General features: G+C 46.4%; 1 protein-coding gene across 9 annotated transcripts in view; it reads right to left on the reverse strand.

Annotated features, from left to right (window-relative positions):
- The window catches only part of LOC147453654 (intermediate cleaving peptidase 55, mitochondrial-like), a 169,049-nt gene that overhangs the window by 94,592 nt on the left and 53,944 nt on the right, over positions 1–20,513 (reverse strand). For 5 of the 9 annotated variants that reach the window (XM_086515771.1, XM_086515773.1, XM_086515772.1 and 2 more), the window contains 7 exons: positions 16,534–16,767; positions 16,317–16,420; positions 13,042–13,108; positions 12,767–12,874; positions 11,615–11,707; positions 11,435–11,519; positions 11,213–11,283 (listed from right to left, as the gene is read on the reverse strand). In XM_086515771.1, coding sequence (XP_086371897.1) covers positions 11,213–11,283; positions 11,435–11,519; positions 11,615–11,707; positions 12,767–12,874; positions 13,042–13,108; positions 16,317–16,420; positions 16,534–16,767 — 762 coding nt within the window. The remainder of the gene's footprint in view (positions 1–11,212; positions 11,284–11,434; positions 11,520–11,614; positions 11,708–12,766; positions 12,875–13,041; positions 13,109–16,316; positions 16,421–16,533; positions 16,768–20,513) is intronic. The other 4 variants (XM_086515776.1, XM_086515777.1, XM_086515774.1 and 1 more) reach the window with 4 other exon arrangements.

Raw genomic sequence — 20,513 nt, forward strand, 5'->3', positions numbered from 1 at the left:
AAGCAACCATATCAGATTTCTGCAAACGCAGCAAACTGGCAAAATTCAGATGACCAAAACGTGCATGCCAAAGTTTTGCATCTGAAATAGCCCTTGAGTCTGCAACAGCATTTGTAAAATTTTTTCCACACTTGTCATACAAAGTGAGCTTATACAGCCCACGGCACAAAAGCCCAGATGCAACAATTTCATCACCAAAATTGAGATCATGAACTGTACATCTGTCATCCACAAATTTGACTACAAGTCCAAGTCTAGCAAGTGCGGATACAGATAAGAGATTCTTCTTGATCCCAAGTACATAAAGTGCATCGACAAGTGTGAAAGAACTGCCATTAGTAGCAATAAGCACAATCTTTCCAACTCCCTGAATTGGATAAGAGGCATTGTTGGCACAAGTGACTGAATTCCCATGAGAGACAAACTCGAGAGAGGTAAACAATTCATGATGTGTGGTAATGTGCTTTGTAGAACCACTGTCGAAATACCACACATGTGAATCTGCAGCAACTGACAAGCATGCATCATGGACAGCAGGATTGTAAGTGCACTCTGCGCTAAAAGCCCATTCTGCATCAACATCAGCAACACAGTCTCCTTTCACAGAAGACTCAACAATGGCTGCATTTGTAGTGGAACCAGCATTTGCAGTGGAACCACCCTCTTTCTTCTTAGCCTCTTTGGCCTTCAACTTAGGACACAACTTGATCAAGTGATCATTGGCTTTACAGTAATGGCAACGCATCTTCTTTTTGCCCTTATCACCAGAATTACCAGACGAAGTACTGCCAGCAGAAGCATTAGGAACATAATTTTTGCCACTCGCAGCAGAACCATAAGAAGTGGTTGCATTGCTGTTACCACCCTTTCTTTGAGAAGCAATAAAAGTCTGTTCAACTGCACGCTGCCTAGTCCTGTTTTTTCTGGAAAGTGACTCTTGCAACAGCAATGTGCATAATGCATCAAACTTGACAACTTCAGGATTTCCTTGGGTCATCAGTCTCCAAGTACTAGCAAAAGTCTGGTAGAAATCTGGTAAGGCATCAAGAACAGTCTGCACAAGGGAACTGTCTGAAATGACTTCACCTGCAGAAATAAGCTGCTCATTGATATCCTTGACACTAGCAAGGAAAGTGTCCATATCATCTTCCTCATGCATAATCTTCGACTCCAGCTCTTTACGCAGCAAAGCAATTTTAGCCTCATTGCGGCTTGCATAAAGACCTGCTAAAATATCCCAAGCCTGTTTTACACATTTTGCTGAACGGATGTAAGGAACAATGGTGCGCTTCACAAACAACGCAATCAATGCATGAGCCTGCGCATCCTTAACATCCCAACGAGCTTGTTTTGCCGTAGGCAAAACAACTCTAACAGCTGCAATCCTTGCAGCAAGACCTACAACATCCTCAACATCGCCTACATCCTCAGAACCAGGACATACATCAATGCCCTACACAATGTTCCAGACACCCTTTGACACAAGAACATGTTGCATCATATAAGCCCACAGAGGGTAGTTGTCCCCATCCAACCCGTCCTCAGCAACAAACATCTTCAACACATCTGTGTTGTTGTTGTCAGCCATGGTAAATGCTGACCTGATGTGAAAACTGTCCAAAAATAGGAGAAATGGAGCGGGAACAACCTGTGCTATATAGCACAAACCGTAGAAGACTATAAGGCACCTGTTATGCAGAAAATGGCACTGACACAAATTCTGCACAAAATGACGAAATAGCCTGTGCAGTACTGCCTGTAGTGGAAACGGAGGCCGAAATGAGCCCAAATCAAAATTCTGAGCAGACCAAGCTCTTCGAGCTTACCCAAAAATTTTGTCGACCTGCGAACGCTCGCCAAAGCTCACTGAAATCGGAGAAAGTGAGCAGGCGTGTGCTGGAGCAGCTAGCGACTAAGCCCGGGAGGGCGTGACCTGCTCTGATACCAATTGTTGGAATTAGGGCTGCAAAGAAACACACACAGCTTGGAGAAGACGAAGGAAGCTCAAGGCACACTATAGAGAGTGTGTTACTTAGTGTTGAATGCAAAGATAGATAGCCCTAGAGTGATGGGCGTATATACAATGCACGGGGGAAAAAACCTCCTAAAGAGGGAAAAAAAGCCCCGACGGTCCTAGTGTGTTCACACACATCACTACCACATGTATATGGTAACAATATTTAAAGATTACAAGGGATGCTTAAAAGAAGAGCCCCAAAAACTAAAATTCAAAAGCTTTCCAAAAATAAAGCAAGTTCAATCTTTTTATCTCTCAAGCCATACTTGACAATAAAGCAAGCCTTAAAAAATTAAAGCTTTATCTCTCTCTATCTCTTGCGTAGCCAAAAAGCAGGTAAGGCTGTCGTAAAAACTCCACGCAAAAACCTGCCACCAACCGTACGGAATTCCGTGTTCTCCGCCGCGTTTTGCAGGCTCTGCGTACACAGTAGGGCCACGTCAGCAGTTCGCGTATTTTCCGATACTGGCCAGTCTGCACATGCTAGGAGAGGATGTGTGTGTGTGTACTGGGCAGCCACGTCACCAGTTTGTGACACCAGTCCTACTTTCATCTTGCCTTTTCGTCCGCGATCCTCAGTTGCTCTAGAGCTCTATGGCCTGTCTTCATCCTTGTCATTTTGTTCTTTCGGTGTCTTTTTAGGGCACTTCGCGGAGATATGCCCAGTTTCCCCGCATCCGAAGCACTTCCCCTCTTGGATGTAAAGAGCTCTCTGTGATAGAGTAAGCTTTGGTCGTGCATCCTTTTCTTTCTTTTCTGGGTTACTCTTCTTCTTTCTACTTTCATTGTTCGCAGTCTGTTCATTCCTTTGTGTCATGATTTCATCCGTGGGGTAGGTAAAACTGCCAGAGTGAATGGCAAAACCCCGTTTCACATGACTCATCAATTCTTGAATGGAATCTGACTTTTGTTCTAAGCAGTGATCTCAGATCTCTGTAGGAAGACCCAAGGTAAACCGCTCAATCTGCTCTCTGAACGAGATGTTCTTAAATGAAGAGGCTGGTAGAAAAGAGCTCCAGAATCTCCCGCAATAAGCATCCAAAGTATCCTTCTTGGTCATCCGAAGATGGTTCCACGCAGTTCGTATGCCGCATTCGTACTCTCGGGTCAGCCAAGAAGAAATAAAAAGCCTTTTAAATTTCAGCCATTTAATTGGCGCTTTCCTGTTCAATAGAAGCGTGGACCACCAACGTTGAGCATTCCCTTTGAAATAGGAAGTAGCCCTCCGAATCTTGGAGTGCTCTGAGTAACACCCTCTAGAGAAAGCTATGTCAAACTGCTGTATAAGGCCAAAGCCTTCGAAGCATCTCTAAAACCAAAGAAAGTGTTAAATTTAACCGACTGTCCACATTCTTTGAACTCTCGGACTTTCTTGCTTTTATCTTCCAGAAAGTCATACTGGTTGGCTTTGTAAAAAAAATTCCTTCTTTGAATAGAATCTGCGATTGTCGAAGTCCGAACTATCTGAAGACGAGTCCTCTGTAGAACTGTCCGAAACTGTGCGAAATTTAGACTTCTTTGCCTTTTTCTTGCCCTTTTGCTTTTTACTTCGCTTTTTGCCTTTCCTGTCTTCTTCGCTCGAATCAGAAGAGCTAGAAGAACTCTCAAAAGAAGAAGAAGAAGAAGAACTTGGTAATCCTTCAAACCACACACGCTTCTTCTGCTTTTTTTTGGGCCGAGGCAAAAGTAGACTCAAGACCCAAATAACCCGGGAAGTAAGTTCCTTTGTTCTACTTTTTGTCGTGCGTTTCTGCTTTGTTCTACGCGTCAAAAAGCTGAAAAATCCGTGCATCAACCACCTTTTCTAATTCTTGCTCAGTAAATATCCTTGGGGTAGGAGGTTTCTTGAGTACTAGGGTTTGGGGGTGGTTCAATGGTCTGCTGCCACTCTGCATACACCTCGTCGAAGGAGGTCTGGCTCATAAATTTTGTAAATTTCGGGTCCTTCTCAAAATTTAGCATCATCTTTGTTACATCGCCGATCAATTGTCGACGCTCCATCTCTTCGATCTCCGCCTGAGTAGGCCGAGGCGGGCCGTACTCCTCGCGTTAATTTTCGTTGTGATCTCTTCCCGCATCTCCAGATGCAGAGAAAGTCAACCGATCTTTGTCAGAAGCCATAAGTGCCGCGTAAAAAGGATCAGATTTCTCGATAGAAGAGAAATCGGCCGACCTCTGATACCAGTGTAACAGACTTGGACACTCCCAAGTCGAGAACTACCGCGACACCACAAGAAGACAATTCAAAACAATTCACACGTTCATAATTGATTCGACATTGGCCCGGCGGAGTTCCGTGCCTAGAGATATTGGCCCCAAAGACTGGCGCCCCTTTCGGTATTTCTTTTTGTATTAATATGTGTTCAAAGTACAAGCGAGTAGTCGGGACTCACTCTCAGACTCTGCGTCCAGATGCTCTGGGAAGTGAGAGCCCAAACTACCAATATAAAAATTTACAAGGGATGCTAAAAGCAGAGCCCAAAAGCTTCAAAATCAAAAGCTTAAGAATAAAGCAAAAGAACCCTTTCTCTCTCTCTCCGATCTTCTTGCGTAGCCAAAAGCAAAAGAGTACTCTTTCTCTCCCAAATTGTGTAGGCCAAAAGCAGAAGCTGCCTGCCGTAAAGTCTGCCGCAAAACGCGGTGTCCATACAACGTGCCACGTGTCAGCCAGCACCGCATTTTCCGGGTCTGCAGTGCCACATCAGCAATTTGCATTTCCGGGGGTTCCCACAGGGCAGCCACTTCATCACTGTCCTTGTACAGAGGGTGTGTGTGTGTGTGCGTATGTAGCGCGGATAATGTGTCGTGCTCTCTACAGTGTGGGTGTCCCTCAGTGCAATGTGCGTGACAATCTCACTCAAACAAATGGAAACTCTCTCAAACAGAATGAAACACAGAAACAATGGATAACAACAGAGATACAACAGTGAACCAGAACATGTGGACTCGACTTGCTCAAAGAACCATGTACAGACTCTGGCGTGGCAGCACACTCAGCTCCAGCCCAGAACTCACAGGTACAAGAGGGGTGTCGAGGCTCAGATGTGCAGGGATGGTGAAGCAGTGCTCTGTGTAAGACTCGCTACCTCCCCCACGATGCTGGACCAAAGGTGAAGAAGAAGATGATGATCACCAACCGCTACTACTCATATGTACCACCGTAAAGAGCCACCAACGGCTCATAAATGTCAGCCATGTGGTGACCTGGCCACGAGGTCCACTAGACCACCGTCGGTCGTAGGTAGGTACCCTACCACGTGTCACTCCCAGACCAAGGTGCGTCCAGTGTGAACCAGTCCCAGTGTAACCCACTGTCCAACTGTATGTCCTGTGAAGTGACATTGTAGCCCGGCTACAGGTTGCCCGCCACAAGACCGCTCACCGTCTCGGTGAGGAATACTGAAAAAACTGTGAAGGAAAACCACTAGGTACTGCATCCGTACATCTTTCTGAAGCAGATGTTAGGCCCATGACCTTGCATACCTCGAAAGTGGAGTTAAAAACACTGCACTGCTTGCAATCGCCTTAAGCCTCTAACTAGGCAGGAACCCCAGTATGTATGATTGCATAGCCTGGGCCATGCTTGTAGTTGCAGATGACCCTTGCCACTCTTTTTGCAACAACACTCTTCTCGAAAAGAGGGATAACCATAAACCCGAGTAACACCGCAAATAGTGTTAAGCTCCATGATGAATGCAGAATGAAAGGGCCTTCACTTGCTGAACTTGAGCGGGGTGGGGAGGGCTAGATAGGGGCGAGGGGGAGGGGGAGTGGGTGGGAAGGGTGGGTAGGGGCGAGGGTGTTGAGGGCTAGATAGGGGCGAGGGTGGGAAGGGCTAGATAGGGGCGAGGGTAGGAGAGGGTAGGGGCGAGAGGGGGAGGAGGTGGGTAGGGGCAAGGGTGGGGAGGGGGTGGGGGCGAGGGGGAAGGGTGGGTAGGGGCTAGGGTGTGGAGGGTAGAGGCGAGGGTGAAGGAGGGGGTGGGTAGGGGAGAGTGGGGAGGGGGAGGGGGAGGGTAGGGGCGAGGATAAGAGCTAGATAGGGGCGAGAGGGGTGAGGGGTGGGTAGGGGCGAGAGGGGGAGGTTGGGTAGGGGCGAGGGTGTGTGAGGGGGTGGGTAGGGGCGAGTAGGGATAGGGTAGGGGCGAGTAGGGGAGGCTAGGGGCGAGAGTGTGTGAGGGGGTGGGTAGGGGCGAGGGTGTGTTGGTAAGGGCGAGGAAGGTCAAAGCATTATGAAAGTGCAGGTTGAGGACAGAACCAACTATTCTCAGCAAGACAACGAGCAGGAGTAGGGAATTCATCCAGCACATCAAGCAGGACCTGCTCTGTGAAGGGAGTTGGCTAGACACAGAGGTTAGCTTCGTTCTGGTTGGAGAAGCAGACACCAATGGGGCTGATGTTTGAAGGGGGTTGAACTCCTGTAGGGGAGATTTCTTTTTGCTTATATACTTTTTCCTCTGCTTTCCAAATTCAACGGCTTTTATCAAGAGGGCTTTCACCGAGAGCGCATCAGGAGTATCTTCTGTGACCTTCAACTCTTGAGCTGGCTCATGTGGCTCATAAGGTTGAGTTACCTTGGAAACATTGGAAGAGGGTGTACCTTCAAGCAAAGAGTGAATTGAAACTCCAAAACAGGGCATAGATTTGGTAGCATCCAACCATTCCAACAGATCCTCATCTGACCCATCAGGTGGAGTAGCCTGTTTCAACTCGAGGCTGGTTGCTAAAGACAAGGAACTATGTTGCACGAAGGGATCCATTCCTCCTTCTAGGCGAATTGGTTGCATCGGGGAGCCAGGAGTATGTATCCACATGGCATCGTTGCCCCAATCATGAAGTGCTTTAGTGTGTCGCAGCCATGGCCTTCCGATGAGCAAGGGAAATCCACCCTCCACTTGTGGAAGACGAACCACAACAAAATCCAAGTTAAAAGTAAAGTCTTGTACCTGCAGAGGCACATTGTCCACTATACCCACTGGGTAGACTGTCCGCTGGTCGGCCAATGTAACTGTGAAGGGGGCAGGGCGAGTAGGTTGTAGACCTAGATCTAACATAGTGAACTCGGGCATCATGTTGATGCCAGATCCACCATCCACTATCACTCCTGAGAATTGTCGACCCAAAACGGACACTTTCAGGCGAGGGCTTCTATAATCAGTGAGTGGGGCACCAGGATTGGATATCATATAGGACTCTGACTGTCGCACTGGGAGGTGCCCGCCACTAGGACCTGCTCCAGGGTAAAGTGACTGAATAACTGCAAGGGTGTCACTTCTGAAACTCGCATCTAGCCGAAGCATGTCATACAATGACACTTGGTGAAAGGTATTCTTCAATATAGTCTCTGCTATAGGTTTTTCTCTTGGGATCAGTGTCTTCTCAGTTTCCTTGATCTTTTGTAAGTCAGCAACTGCTTCTAAGAAAGCCCCATCAACATCGGAGAGCATAGTAAAAGATCCTTTCTTAACACTAGGGGATGGCATGTCAGCTGTTGGAGGAGGTGTAGGCATTGGGGAGGAAAGGGCTGCACCTGCAGGAAGATTGAGGCCGAGGGCTGCCCTCTGAGTTCGTGTGAGGACACCAGCTGGCTCCTCTACCAGCTGCAACTTGTCTTGAGAGGCAATCATATGGGCAGAAAGTGGTGGCTTGGGGTTGGTACTAACTGCTATCAAATTGATCTTGGGAAAGGTGAATTCAGGTTGGCTCTGACTTGGGCTCGCAGAGGTAGAGGCGCGTTGTTTTGGACAATCCTTAGTGTAGTGATCCTGAGCCTCAGGGCAAAGTTTGCAGGGAGAAGAGCCTTCTGGCAGAGGGCATTTGCTTTGATAATGCCCATATTCTCCGCATCTGTAGCAGATTATGGGCCGATTGGGAGGACGAAACGGGGGACGAGGTGGTTGCTGCATGGAGTTGGAGGCTGAAGTGTAGAAGCTTTGAGGGGTTGAGGTGGCATTAGCATTATAAAAACTTTGAGTCGGGAAAGTACTTGACATACCTTAGATAGCAGGGTTATTGAGCAAAGGTGGCATGTAGTTGGGATGGCCGTAGTGGGAAACCATGTTGGATGATGGTGCTAACCCTTGTTGGAGAGAAGGACCAAGACTTTGCTGTATTTTGTGCAATCCCTTTAGGTAGTAACAATCCTTGTCCTCATGTCCAGATTTTTCACAGAAGTGGCAGTAAACCCGAAGGGGGCATTCCTGCGGAGGGTGCCCTGGAGAGCGGCATGAGCTACACCAAACCGTAGCCTTAGTCTCTTGCTGACACTTGAGCTCTTCTAGCTCGCGCTTAATCTGTTCCAATGCCTCGTGATGTGGAGGCTTCTCGTGTTTAAGAGAGAAGGACCTCTCCTCTTGAAGAGCTCGTTGTATCTTTAGGGCTTCCAGTTCCCTGCGTAAAGAAGTTAAAGGATCTGATGGACTGTCCATGAGTACAGGGGCAGTATCTAACTGAGGAGAGTTAGTGAACTGCCTTCTTGCTCCCTCTATTCTAGTAGCAGTAGCAACAAAGTCCTCCAGACTGGCTTCAGGACGGAGACTTTCTCTGAGCTTTTGTTGAGACGTTTTAGGCAGAGCCTTCTCTACCCATTTCTTCACCATGAATTCCCCTGGTTGTTGAGGCAGCTTGGCGACCAGGGACTTTGTTCTGGTCATGAGCTCTGCAAATGTCTCCTTGGGTTGGAGCAACAGGTTGGCCAACTCATCTAGAATCTTCTCTTGATAATCCCCTGGTCGGAAAGCTTCACAGAAATGCTGTCTTAACATGGTCCAAGTAGTAAAGTGGTTTTCAGCAAACTGACTGTACCATTTATCTGCAAGACCATCCAAGGTGGACGGGAAGAGCACCAGGTATGCGTCTTCTCTGTTGAGGCCACGACCTCTGCAGAGAGAGACAAACCTCCGAGCATGGTCGTCTGCATCTTCTGCGGAGAGACCTTTAAAGGTAGGGAACTTGATGTTCACCTTTGCCAGAACACTTGTGAGCTCCTCCATGGCCTCTTGCTCCTGAGTTTGTTGCTCACTAGCTTGCTGTAACAAAATGGGGGAGAGCCTTACAGGAGAAGGTGACCTGGAGGATGTAGAACCGGTCGAAGGAATGGAGGTAGCCGTATGAGTAGGTATGGGTGATGGGGTTAATATGCTTCTACTGGGCACCAAGGGTTGACGCCGCCTGTGGTAGTACTTCAGAGGACTCAGTAGTGCACTTTGACGCTCCAAAGACCTCCTTGTATGTGTCATGCAGTAACTGCCAACCCCACCAAGCTTTGGGCAAGAATACCTTCACTTGGGCAAGACAACCTTCACTTGGCTGAACATTGGTCTAGACTCTAGGGCGAGTGACTAGACCACCTGGCTCGGACCAGGACGAGGAAGGACTAGACCAGGGACAAGAAGGACTAGACCAGGACGAGCACTGGGTGGCCCAGGGCGAGAGAGGACCAGACCAACAAGGCGAGAGACTAGACCAGCTAGATTAAGTTGTCAAGGGTGAAACTGGCCCAGACCAACAGGTTGCACAGGCGAAGCGAAGAACCCAGCTACTCCACAGAGTGAGACTTCAGTTGAGGTCCCACCGTGATCGCCAAAATGGGAGCACCTGTAGCGCGGATAATGTGTCGTGCTCTCTACAGTGTGGGTGTCCCTCAGTGCAATGTGCGTGACAATCTCACTCAAACAAATGGAAACTCTCTCAAACAGAATGAAACACAGAAACAATGGATAACAACAGAGATACAACAGTGAACCAGAACATGTGGACTCGACTTTCTCAAAGAACCATGTACAGACTCTGGCGTGGCAGCACACTCAGCTCCAGCCCAGAACTCACAGGTACAAGAGGGGTGTCGAGGCTCAGATGTGCAGGGATGGTGAAGCAGTGCTCTGTGTAAGACTCGCTACCTCCCCCACGATGCTGGACCAAAGGTGAAGAAGAAGATGATGATCACCAACCGCTACTACTCATATGTACCACCGTAAAGAGCCACCAACGGCTCATAAATGTCAGCCATGTGGTGACCTGGCCACGAGGTCCACTAGACCACCGTCGGTCGTAGGTAGGTACCCTACCACGTGTCACTCCCAGACCAAGGTGCATCCAGTGTGAACCAGTCCCAGTGTAACCCACTGTCCAACTGTATGTCCTGTGAAGTGACATTGTAGCCCGGCTACAACGTACTAGGCAGCCACATCACCAAGTTGTGACAGCCTGTACTTCCAGCATCACTAGCCAAGGTCCCAAGAGGACTGACTTAGCTGTGGTATACCCTGTACAGAAGGATAGAGAAGCCAACTAACAAGTCATTGACTTCCATGCCCCTGGCACCAAGAGTGACACACGACCTTGAAGTCGAACCACATGCAAGGAGTCCCCGAGGAATCGGCTGAAAGAATAGTCGAACAGCTCAACTCACTAGCTTTATCCAAAACTGGAAAGGCCTCGAGGATAGGCAATGCCCAAATGCTCATCTGCTGATCTTCAAGAGGAAGGGTGTCTTGCTCACTGAGAAAGCATTGCTGAAAGGCCTCGATTCAAAGGATCTTTTCCAAAGTAACCCATTTGCAAACACATGCTTCTTGCCTACTACATGGACTTCCACATACTTGAGTACCTAATGGACCCTACACCATATTTTTAATTTAGTGTGAATACATTGTGAGTTTTGCTCTTCAAACAGGTCTTGCAACTACTGCGACATAGGGGGATGGAATTTGTATAATATCATCCGCATGTTTCGAGGAGACTGACCATTTAAAGGCACACCTGAGCATTGGAGAGCAAAGGAGAAATATTTCAAGGATCCTTAACTTACATGCCATGTCTTTTGAGAGTAGTGAAGTAATGAGGGTGCGGATAATGAGGGTAGTGAATTAATGAGGGTGCGGATACTTGCGATCGATTCTTCAATCAGACAACATTTGCTTTGTATGAGAAACAAAAATGGTTTGTATGATGTGATTTCCAAATTGCATAATCAATTCAGCTGAAAACGTTATCAGTTATCGACGCTAAATCACACTGGCTCTGCTAAGAAAATACATGTCTGTCATTACTACGTCAATTCATTTAAAACCAACAAGAAATGCAGAAGTCTATGTAACAAATTCGCAACTGCTCCTGCACAGAGCTCATACAATCGAAAATTTTCTTGCAGAGGCTATATAGTTGGAGCGATTATAGAAAAGATGGGAAGCAATTTACCACTCCTGGCACTAGCTTGCGATCTTCATGTATGAGTTTGCAATCAAGCGTATCTAATCCGAGATACCTGCCTAAATAAAGCACAGAACCACACAGCTGAAAAACATTTGAACAGGGGAAAGGAATGGCACGCCAGATTAACATGTGAACGCATCAGAGCCAGAAACGATGGTAAACATTGTTAAAGAATGATACAGGGCAAGATAAGCCAAATCTAAGCACCTACTGCAGTCGGATTAACCTTGAGATAGTCGTCTCGCTTTTTGACTATGCCAAGACCTCTTGTAGCTCTTACTAGCTTGTCATTCTAAGACATCCATGAAAGACAAAGGTTCATAAATCAGATAAGAATAGTAAACATATTAAAGAGCATAGTTTGAGCACTACATGCATAAATCATACCGAGACACTCTGGACCTCCCCAAGAGTAATGCCTGGCTTATACATCTGTAAACTGTCTTTATAGGCTGACAATACAGCATTGTAAACGTCTTTCTGCACAAACAAAAGAACATTGAGTTGCAACTCTTGGAAAACATTGACCATAAACTTGATTTGCAAATGAATGCATCCAAGCTTAGAGTTAAAATCTAGAACTAACAAGGCATTACTACAAATGCAAGCAAATGAAAATGGGTGGGCATCTTCCTTTGCCTTGGTAGATCTGGCCAATCTAAAGAAAAATACTTGAATGAAACGACCCAAACATGCTTGGCTACAAAGAAGGAGAATCTCAAAAGATATCGAATGCCTAAAGAATGGTCCGTGCATATAAGTATCGATATGGGACCCATGTTTTGCATATTCACCTTTGACGGAAGGAGCAAGTTATAAGCTAATGCTAGGCATTCACAAAGACAATATGCCATTAGTGCCATCATGGGTAGCACTAACCAAACACAATGATATGCCCACTAAGGTCAGCCGTGGTGCCCAAAACAGGGTGTAGACGACATATCAATAAATCCCCCTCCCCCCAAACAACAAACGCACACACAAGCGAACATTAACTCAAAGTGTACATTCCAAGTTTCTACTGTGGATCTAGAGATGTAGGGAGGACTCAGCCATAATGGAGACAATTATCAGTTCCGTGCAGATGCATGCCCAATCTGAAATCTTGCATCTCTCTTTCCCTTGGGAAAACTTTGCCCCATAAAGGGAAGTAAAAACCTGTACCACCGCATTGGCAACTTTAAAAACTAGAAAGATAGCTGCAAACTTATGACACAATAGTTAAGGACTTGAATAACAATACACCTAACGGCCTAAAGCCATGCTAGACAACATTTTTGGTTGTTTCTATCAAGCTTTCTTTCGTTCACTCTTAGAAAGTTGTCAGATCATACACAACTTCTCATTCTTGAGCCTCTTCAATTGAATCCATTCTAGAACAGTAACCCATGGTCATTGAGGATGGTATATGCATTACCTGGTGGCAGACACTATGCCTTCCAGCTTATTGAAGGGATTTTGATTTACTTACTCAAAAAACAGAAATTGAAGTCTAGGATTATTACACAATCTACAGTGATGAATTCTGGGCAAATATACCTGTGGGTTAGAAATTTTTCCTGATGGAGACCAAGTACGAGTCACATCACTAACATAACCAAAGTATTCACATCCTGCCGCCATAAGAATCATCTCACCTTCTCGGATCTGTGACAAAAGACCATTGCAAAATATCAAAAATATGCCATTAGTGCTTGCAAATGAAAAGAATCAACATTGGAACAATGTGCAATAGACAAAATAGCAACTAAGGAGTTCAGTTTGTGGCCTAGTAATGGTAGCATACATGCATCAAGAAAGAGAGAACATCCCACCTTCTGATCATTTCGAAAGTAGTGAATCACAGTCGAGTTTACTCCCCCTGCAACGACTGGAGGAAAGCTGTTACACAGAAAAAACAATATGTTAGTTCTTTGAAAGATGATAATTTTGTTTCCTAAATAATGCTCTATTGATATCAAAGAAAAGATAGGATTGTACTCAAACTTTCTACCAGAACCGAAGATTGTTGTAGGCAAGGACAAATGAGAAGATTAACACCAGATGGGGTCCCAAAGCCCCTCCAAGGGCCCCCCTCTCTATTGCTAGAGAGGTATTTGCTTTAGATTGCACAAATGGTGATACAATGGTCCTAGATCCTGAAATGCTGATGGGATCTTGCTACTGATGCTTGGATCTGAGAGGCTAACAGCTGAAATCCGAAAACGTTCACTGATCTGAGGGCTGAATTTGAAAAGGCTGGCTGATCTGTTGTCTTGGGCTGAAAACTAAAAACGCTGGTACTGATGGCTGGATCTGTGACAATATGACGAGGTTATGGCTGGAAACTGAAAACGCTGCTGCTGATGGCCTGATCTTGTGCAAAAACGCCAGAGATACTGAGGTACTGCGGGTACTTGGTGCCGGTACTGAGGGTACTAACTTATGCTTGAGAAGTGACACCTAGGGTCACTTATATATGGGATTAAAGCTGGGTCAAACAATGCCAAATAAAAATCCCACGATTTCTGAAAATGTCACTTATTAAGGAGTTATTAAACTCACTTATTCACATGCAAATAAATACCTAAGTTGGGTACTAATGCAACTATATAGAACACTCCCCTATGCCTACACAAGAAAGTAGAGGTGGGTGGGCGGGGTCCCATAGGCTCTGGTATGGGTGGCTGCCCTGGGATCTGGTAGAGCCTCTGTGCATAATCATGCCATCTCTATGGCTCCTCAATCGGGGTGGATGGGCGAGGCTCCCGCAGTCGTGGCTCATCAGTGAGTGAGAGATCTAGCTCCTGTGCCTCCTCAAACTCCCCCTTTTTACAGCGGGTGAGGGCTCACATATGTCTACGGGCCTCTCTCTCCGTGATCTCGCCTAGAGCACGTTGTGCGCGTAGGCCCCTGTATAACTCTTTAACACTCATCATCATACCATCTATGGGGCATGGTTCAAGACTGAGTATTGTTGCTAGCGTGCGTGCGTGCGTGCGTGCGTGCGTGTGTGCGTGTGTGTGTGTGTGTGTGTGTGTGTGTGTGTGTGTGTGGTGCGGAAAGCTATCGAGAGTTAAATCATGTAAAACAGATGAGAGCTGTGTAGTGAGTGTGTCAAGGGGTGCAGATGGATCAAGCTGATATATATCACTATAAACATGTTGAGTGTATATGTCAAAGAGAGCATGTGTAAAGTAGATGGTGGTGTGGGATGTGGAGGTGGCTGGGGTATGTGATGGGGGTGTGCTGTCCAAGGAGATAAATGTAGCTACGATATGCTCCAATGGGTACGGGTGGGATGGTAAGAGATGTGATCAGGTGTGTAGTCTCTCTAGATCCAATGACATAGTCGTCCACTGCGCTCCCCCCCTGTGGTGCAGATGAGGTGAGGCCTCCTAAGTCCGGCCACTGGGCCATCCCGTTATAAATAACGAGACGATGCTATGGGCCCAGTTTGAGTAGGTGTCTCCCATAGGCTATGGGGACTACTATGTCTGCTAACTCCAACCTCATCTAGTGGATGTAGAACCCTGGAGTCCTCAAAGTCGTATGTCTCACAATGTCTCCCATGTGTCCGCCCGTTGAAGTCCCCCATGAGGAAGACTTCACCGATGCTAGAGTACTCCATGATCCCGTCTATCAGGCATTCATAAGGTGAGAGTGTCTCCTTTGCTTGAAGCTCCCGTCGATATAGAACTGCTACTCCCCCTGAACCTCTGGAAGTGTGGTGGCGCATACACTTCCTATGTGAGGACTCCCACACATATCCTTGTACTCTCGGAAATCCTCTCTTTGGGCTCTCATGTGTCTCTGTGAGAAGTATGATGTCTCAATCCTCAATCACCTCCTCTAGTCTCCCTAGATGTGCCCACAAGGAACCATTACAATTCCATACCGTCATGTGTATCTCTGAGTGAGGTATCTCATAGGCCACGAGTCCCTAGTCGGTGGCCTTGCCATCAATGATGAAACGACCATCGCTGTAGATGGCCCTCTTGTCCTCTTTGTGGGCCTATAGTACTCAAGGCATACATGTCTGTCGATACTCAATCTCCATGTGTGTGAGATCATTGTCACGGTATATGGGTGGCCCCAATAGTACACACAATGCCACCCTCTTCCTCATGAAGGTGGTCCTCTCCACCTCATTGGGAAAGTGGAGGATGAGAGCTCTCTCTTTGGTGGTGTCCTTTCCCATGTCTTGGCGAATGGGATGGAGTCATTTTTGTATCCGAGCTTTAGGCAAAGCTTGTCTCCATGATGCCCGTCACTCGCACATAGAGACGTCGTGCTCGTCTCATCTTCTCCTCCTCTATCGTGGTTTGTATAAGGAGGTGCTCACTTTTTGGGTTTCCTCTTTGACTTCTTTGTGGAGGTTTTTACGTACTACCTCCACCCATCCCTCCTCCTTGGCTTCCATCCTCCCTTCTATGGAGTCAATCATGGCTTTTGTCTTCATCTCAATGGTCTCGGTGATGGCTTTTGTGAGCTCCTCTTTCATTGCTTCCTTCACTCTACGATCTCTCCCTCTTCACATGGTGAAGAGTCCCTAAGGGAGGCAACCTCCGCCTTGAGTGCGTCGATCTCTTGCCTCATCGCACCTCGTTCTTTGAGGATGGCTGATTTTTCGTTCGTCCATCTCCTTCCTCAAAGACGGTGAGATGCTTGTTGGTCACCATGAAAGTTGCTTTCCTCATCCTATTTGCCAACCGGGAGGCTTTGGCGATAGGGAAGGCCATTTTGGATGCAAACGCCCTCACTCTTCTCACTCTTTCATCCTCTGTGTGTGTGGGGGGGGCACATAAGTGTGATTGTGTGTGTGTGTGTGTGTGGAGTGTGTCCTCTCGGGGGGGGGGGGGGGTGGGGGGTTTACTAAAACAAAAAATGTGTCTACTTCACAAAGATTACTTAAAGCCATTTCTTTCCAAGCTTCAAATTAGTCTTGTTTTGACCAAGGAGCTCAAAAAATTAAGTCTGCAATTTCAGAACTTTAGTAAGGAGATAGGTTCAGTTAGGCACATCTTTAGGAACTAGTGCAATTAAAAGAAAGGAAACATTTTTTCACACACATTAAAGCTAAACATGCATTACGGACTTGAATACTTACGCCAAGCGTTGCGCTCCCCTGAACCTGCACTCAAATTCCATTGTAGCAGCTAAAATATGCTCATGGGCTCTTGTTCGTGAGACTTTGATTGTTTCAATAAAGGCCTACACAAAAGACACTCAAAACAGAAATAATATAATCAATGCTAATGAATCACAAGATAGATAAAAAAGAAAACTTTTGTTCAACGATAGCTTGTGGAAGAAACATAGTTTACCTCGGAAGTGATCTTTGCTGCATGCCGCATTAAGTTAACCTCCGAAGGAGACTTGACAAAACGACACTCATAAGCATGCTTATGCACACTTTCAACCTTCTTTTCTTGCAGCATCTCTTTGTAAGCTGGTAGCTTGCGAAGATCACCACCTGGTAGATTGTCGAGATCACTACCTGGAAAAAAGTCTTCCTCAACATATATTTTTTTGGACTGCTTAAGCAAGCGAGGTAAGATCTGCAACCAAACACCATCAAAATTTTGAAAATCAGCTCCATTGACTATTTCATATACTTATGATGTTCTTCCACTCCAAAAGTTGCACAAACACATTGTACTGAACCCAGATGAGCAAACTCTTCTGCTAAAATCTCACATTTATCGAGGCCATGTGTAGACAAAACAGTGAATAATCTACATTCAAGAGCAGAGACGGTCAGCATGAAAACATTAACTCCTACTGACATACAAAAACTATCTGCATCATTCGGCATTAAGTGAGCCCACAAGTGGGCATCCACGACCAAAAATCTATGCAAAGCATAACAACTTGCATAACTTTGCCTATCATAAAGCTCAGTGGGCATCCATGACCAAAAATCTCTTAAGGGCCTAACAACTTGCAGAACTTTCTCTATCATAAAGCTGCTCTTATGTCCTGCTTTACATCGAATGAATTACTAGGTTTGGGGATATTTAGCTCACATTAACATAAAACTACAGGTGTGTGCATTGCACATTAAGGCAAAAGCCAGTGGATACAGGATTCTAGGTGCTTTCCACCTATACAACAGCCAGTTCCATCTCAATCGAGCCCTTATGGAGGAACCCAAGCCCCGTATGTTAGTCCCTTGCAAGATCCATCCTGCACACATGACATAACACAATCCATACTCACGGATAAGAAGCATAGAGAGTGGATATCAAACTCACCTCCCGGCCATACAGCCAATACAGGCTCACCCCCAAACATGGGAGCCTGCATCCAACGGGCTAGCCTCTACCACAAGGGCTGGTGTCCCATGCCACCAAGCCCACACCAAAAGGGTGTGCGGGTAGAGCTACCAAGGGCCTAAAGTCCAAGTGTGGCGATCACACAAGATGACTCACAAATGAGTCCAAGGTCCTATTTATAGAATTCCTTAACCACCCTAACCATAGGGCCATGTTCACACTTAGCCGAACATAGCACAAGCCCTTATTTTTAATTGTTGTGCTCAGCAATATTCTCAGCTATGGAACTGAGGAAACAACTCTTCAACGAGCGTACTGATTGCCAAGTAGCGCTTGACTCGGGTCGATGCTTCCACTTGATCAAATACTCGCGGTAAGAATCCTTTTAAGACCGCTTGACCCTTTGATCAAGAACAAATTCGGGTTCAAGTGGTATCCTCCAAACTCGAGTGTGCTGCCTCCAAAGAAACCACTTGTTCATCCTTTCCAAACTGCTCCTCAAGCGGCTAACGTGGAACACAAGATGGACAGTAGTGTCCGAGGGTAGATCCAGTTTGTAGGAGACATCACTAATCTTTGGAATGGTCCTCCATATCGCAAAGATAATTTCAAGCATTGACCGGTTGGATCATTTCGAATCCTTCGGTACCTTAAGGTACATCCACACCCCCTCCTAGAGGTCACAAGGCTGTCAATGTTGGTTAGCATAAAAGTAAGCCCTATCTTGGGCAGTCTGTATGTTGTCCTTAGCGATCACAAGCATTTCTTGCATGGCGCACAAGAAATGGGCTACGGATTCTATCTTAATCCCTTGAGTCAGCTATCGGTCAGTGGTTGCGGCTCATAACCATACGTAGGCATGAATGGACTATAACTTGTAGCCGAGTGCTTGGTATGATTAGAAGAAAAATCAATCTGTGGAAGATATTCGCTCTTCGCGTTCATGTGCTATGGCTGCCATTCTTTCTTGGTATTTACGCTCTATAGCTGTCATTCTTTATGCTGTTCTTTCTTCGCGTTCTAACTTCCTGTCCATCATCATCTTGTCGAAAGCCTCCATAGGAGTTAGTGTAATCGTTTACGTAGAAGGGGAAAGGGGAGGGTTGGAAAAACCTCCAAGTGGGGAAAATTCTTCTTCGCCTCTTCCATGCTCATCACCTTCATGCGAAGTATCCATTCCGCTTCGGGTAATGACCATACACTGAAGTCGTGGTTTATGAAGTTCACGAGGAACTTGGGTTCTTGTGGGTCTTGGTTCTTTGAGGGTCTTGGGGTTCTTGAGGGTCTTGAGGTTCTTGAGGTTCTTGCGGTCTTCTTTCGCTTGCAATCTGGGTTAGAGAAGGATCTTCTCTTCACCCGAGTTCTTCTCTTTTCCGCGGGCGCACCCCTTGGCGGCCTTGCGCTCACACCAAGGTTGCTTTTTCCCACTTCACGTCGATTGGCCGGCCGCTAAGTGCACAGTCCGCTCTCAATGAGTGAAAAGAGGCACAAGGTGAGGCTGGACAGGCCCTTCTTTCTTGGATTTCCTGTCACTCTTCAAAAACACGAATAGGAATCGACACGCCCAAGAGGACTTGGGTTACGTGCGACCTCAACAAGCAAAAAAAATTATGTGGTTCTTGTGGTTCTTTCCTTGAGTGATACAGAACACTGCCAAAGCTCTGATACCAACGTAAGGTGCAGCGGAAGTGAATGTTGAACTTTGCTGAAGATGAGTGCTTCGAACTGTGCTCAAGGTTCCTTTTACTTATGGAAGGGAGAGCCTTCCGTTCCTTTAGTGAGAGAGTGCAAACGATCACAAACAAAGTGGAAGACACTATGAATGAAGGTGCTGAGACTGAGAGATAAAGAGAGAAGAATACGACACCAGAAAGTTGTCAAACCCTCCTCCAAGGCCCCACTCTCTATGGCGAGAGCGGTCTACTTATGATTGCACAAAACTCTACAATGCTTGGACTTGCCGACGATGTCGACGACGATGAGGACGACGACGAAACGGGCTGAAATTTGGAATGCTAATGGCTAAAATCTGCAAATCTTTATCGGCTGAATTCTGACTCTATGTCGATGACGATGTCGATGGCGACGATGCGACGACGATGCGCTGAAAATCGCTGTTTTATCCAGCTGAAAAACACTGTATTGCAGTGCTTGAAAACGCTTATGAGCTGAGTAAAACACTGAAATTGAAGCTATGGAAATGCTGATGTAAGCTGTCCCCAAAAACGCTGATGGAAGCTGTCCAAAAACGCTGATGTAAGCTATCCAAAAATGCTGTTTCTGAGGGGTCTTCAATCGCTGATTTGCTGAGCTTGAAACGCTGAAGTGCTGAGCTTGAAAACGTTGGTCTATGGTGCTGAAAAACGCTGGGTCTATGGGGCTGAAAACGCTGGCTTTGCTATTGGAAAACGCTGGAGTTTAGGGCTGAAAACGCTGATGGTTTAGGGCTGAAAACGTCAGGGCTTAAGGGGGGTGGTTCTTGCTTGAGAGGGAGAGGGAGATGCCTGCTGCAAAGTGAGTTGCCTGTGCAATTCCTCCTCTTCTGCCAGATAAGGCTAGCGCTACGTTTGCTTATATATTATCTTAGCAAAATTGCCCTACCACTTAAAAATAATAAGTGAAAACTGGCAAAAATAGGGAAAATAGATTTAATGCACTGGAAAATGCTCCTGATGATTTTTGATGGTACTGCTGATGATCATACTGTGTGCAACCCAAGGATATGCATCTACTCTAAGTGTCTGGACATGCACGGTCTGCGAACAGACTCACAAAAGTGCCAAATCACTTCCTAAGCTAGATTGACTGGACTGAACTGAACCCTTGTCGTGAAGTAGCTTGTCCACGTACACATAGGGTTATATGTGCACGTGACAGCAGTTGTGTTTTGAGTCGTGTCGTGTCTTGAGTCATATTCCACTTCTGTGTTTAAGTCATGTTCCTGTGTGATGTTTCTTCTGTTGGAGTGAGGTTTCATGCATAGTGCACTGAGGAGCACCCACTCTAGAGAGCACAACACCCTTTCCTCG

This window comes from Adiantum capillus-veneris, chromosome 7, assembly GCF_014529385.1.
Source record: "Adiantum capillus-veneris isolate H3 chromosome 7, ASM1452938v2, whole genome shotgun sequence".
Lineage (NCBI taxonomy): Eukaryota > Viridiplantae > Streptophyta > Polypodiopsida > Polypodiales > Pteridaceae > Adiantum > Adiantum capillus-veneris.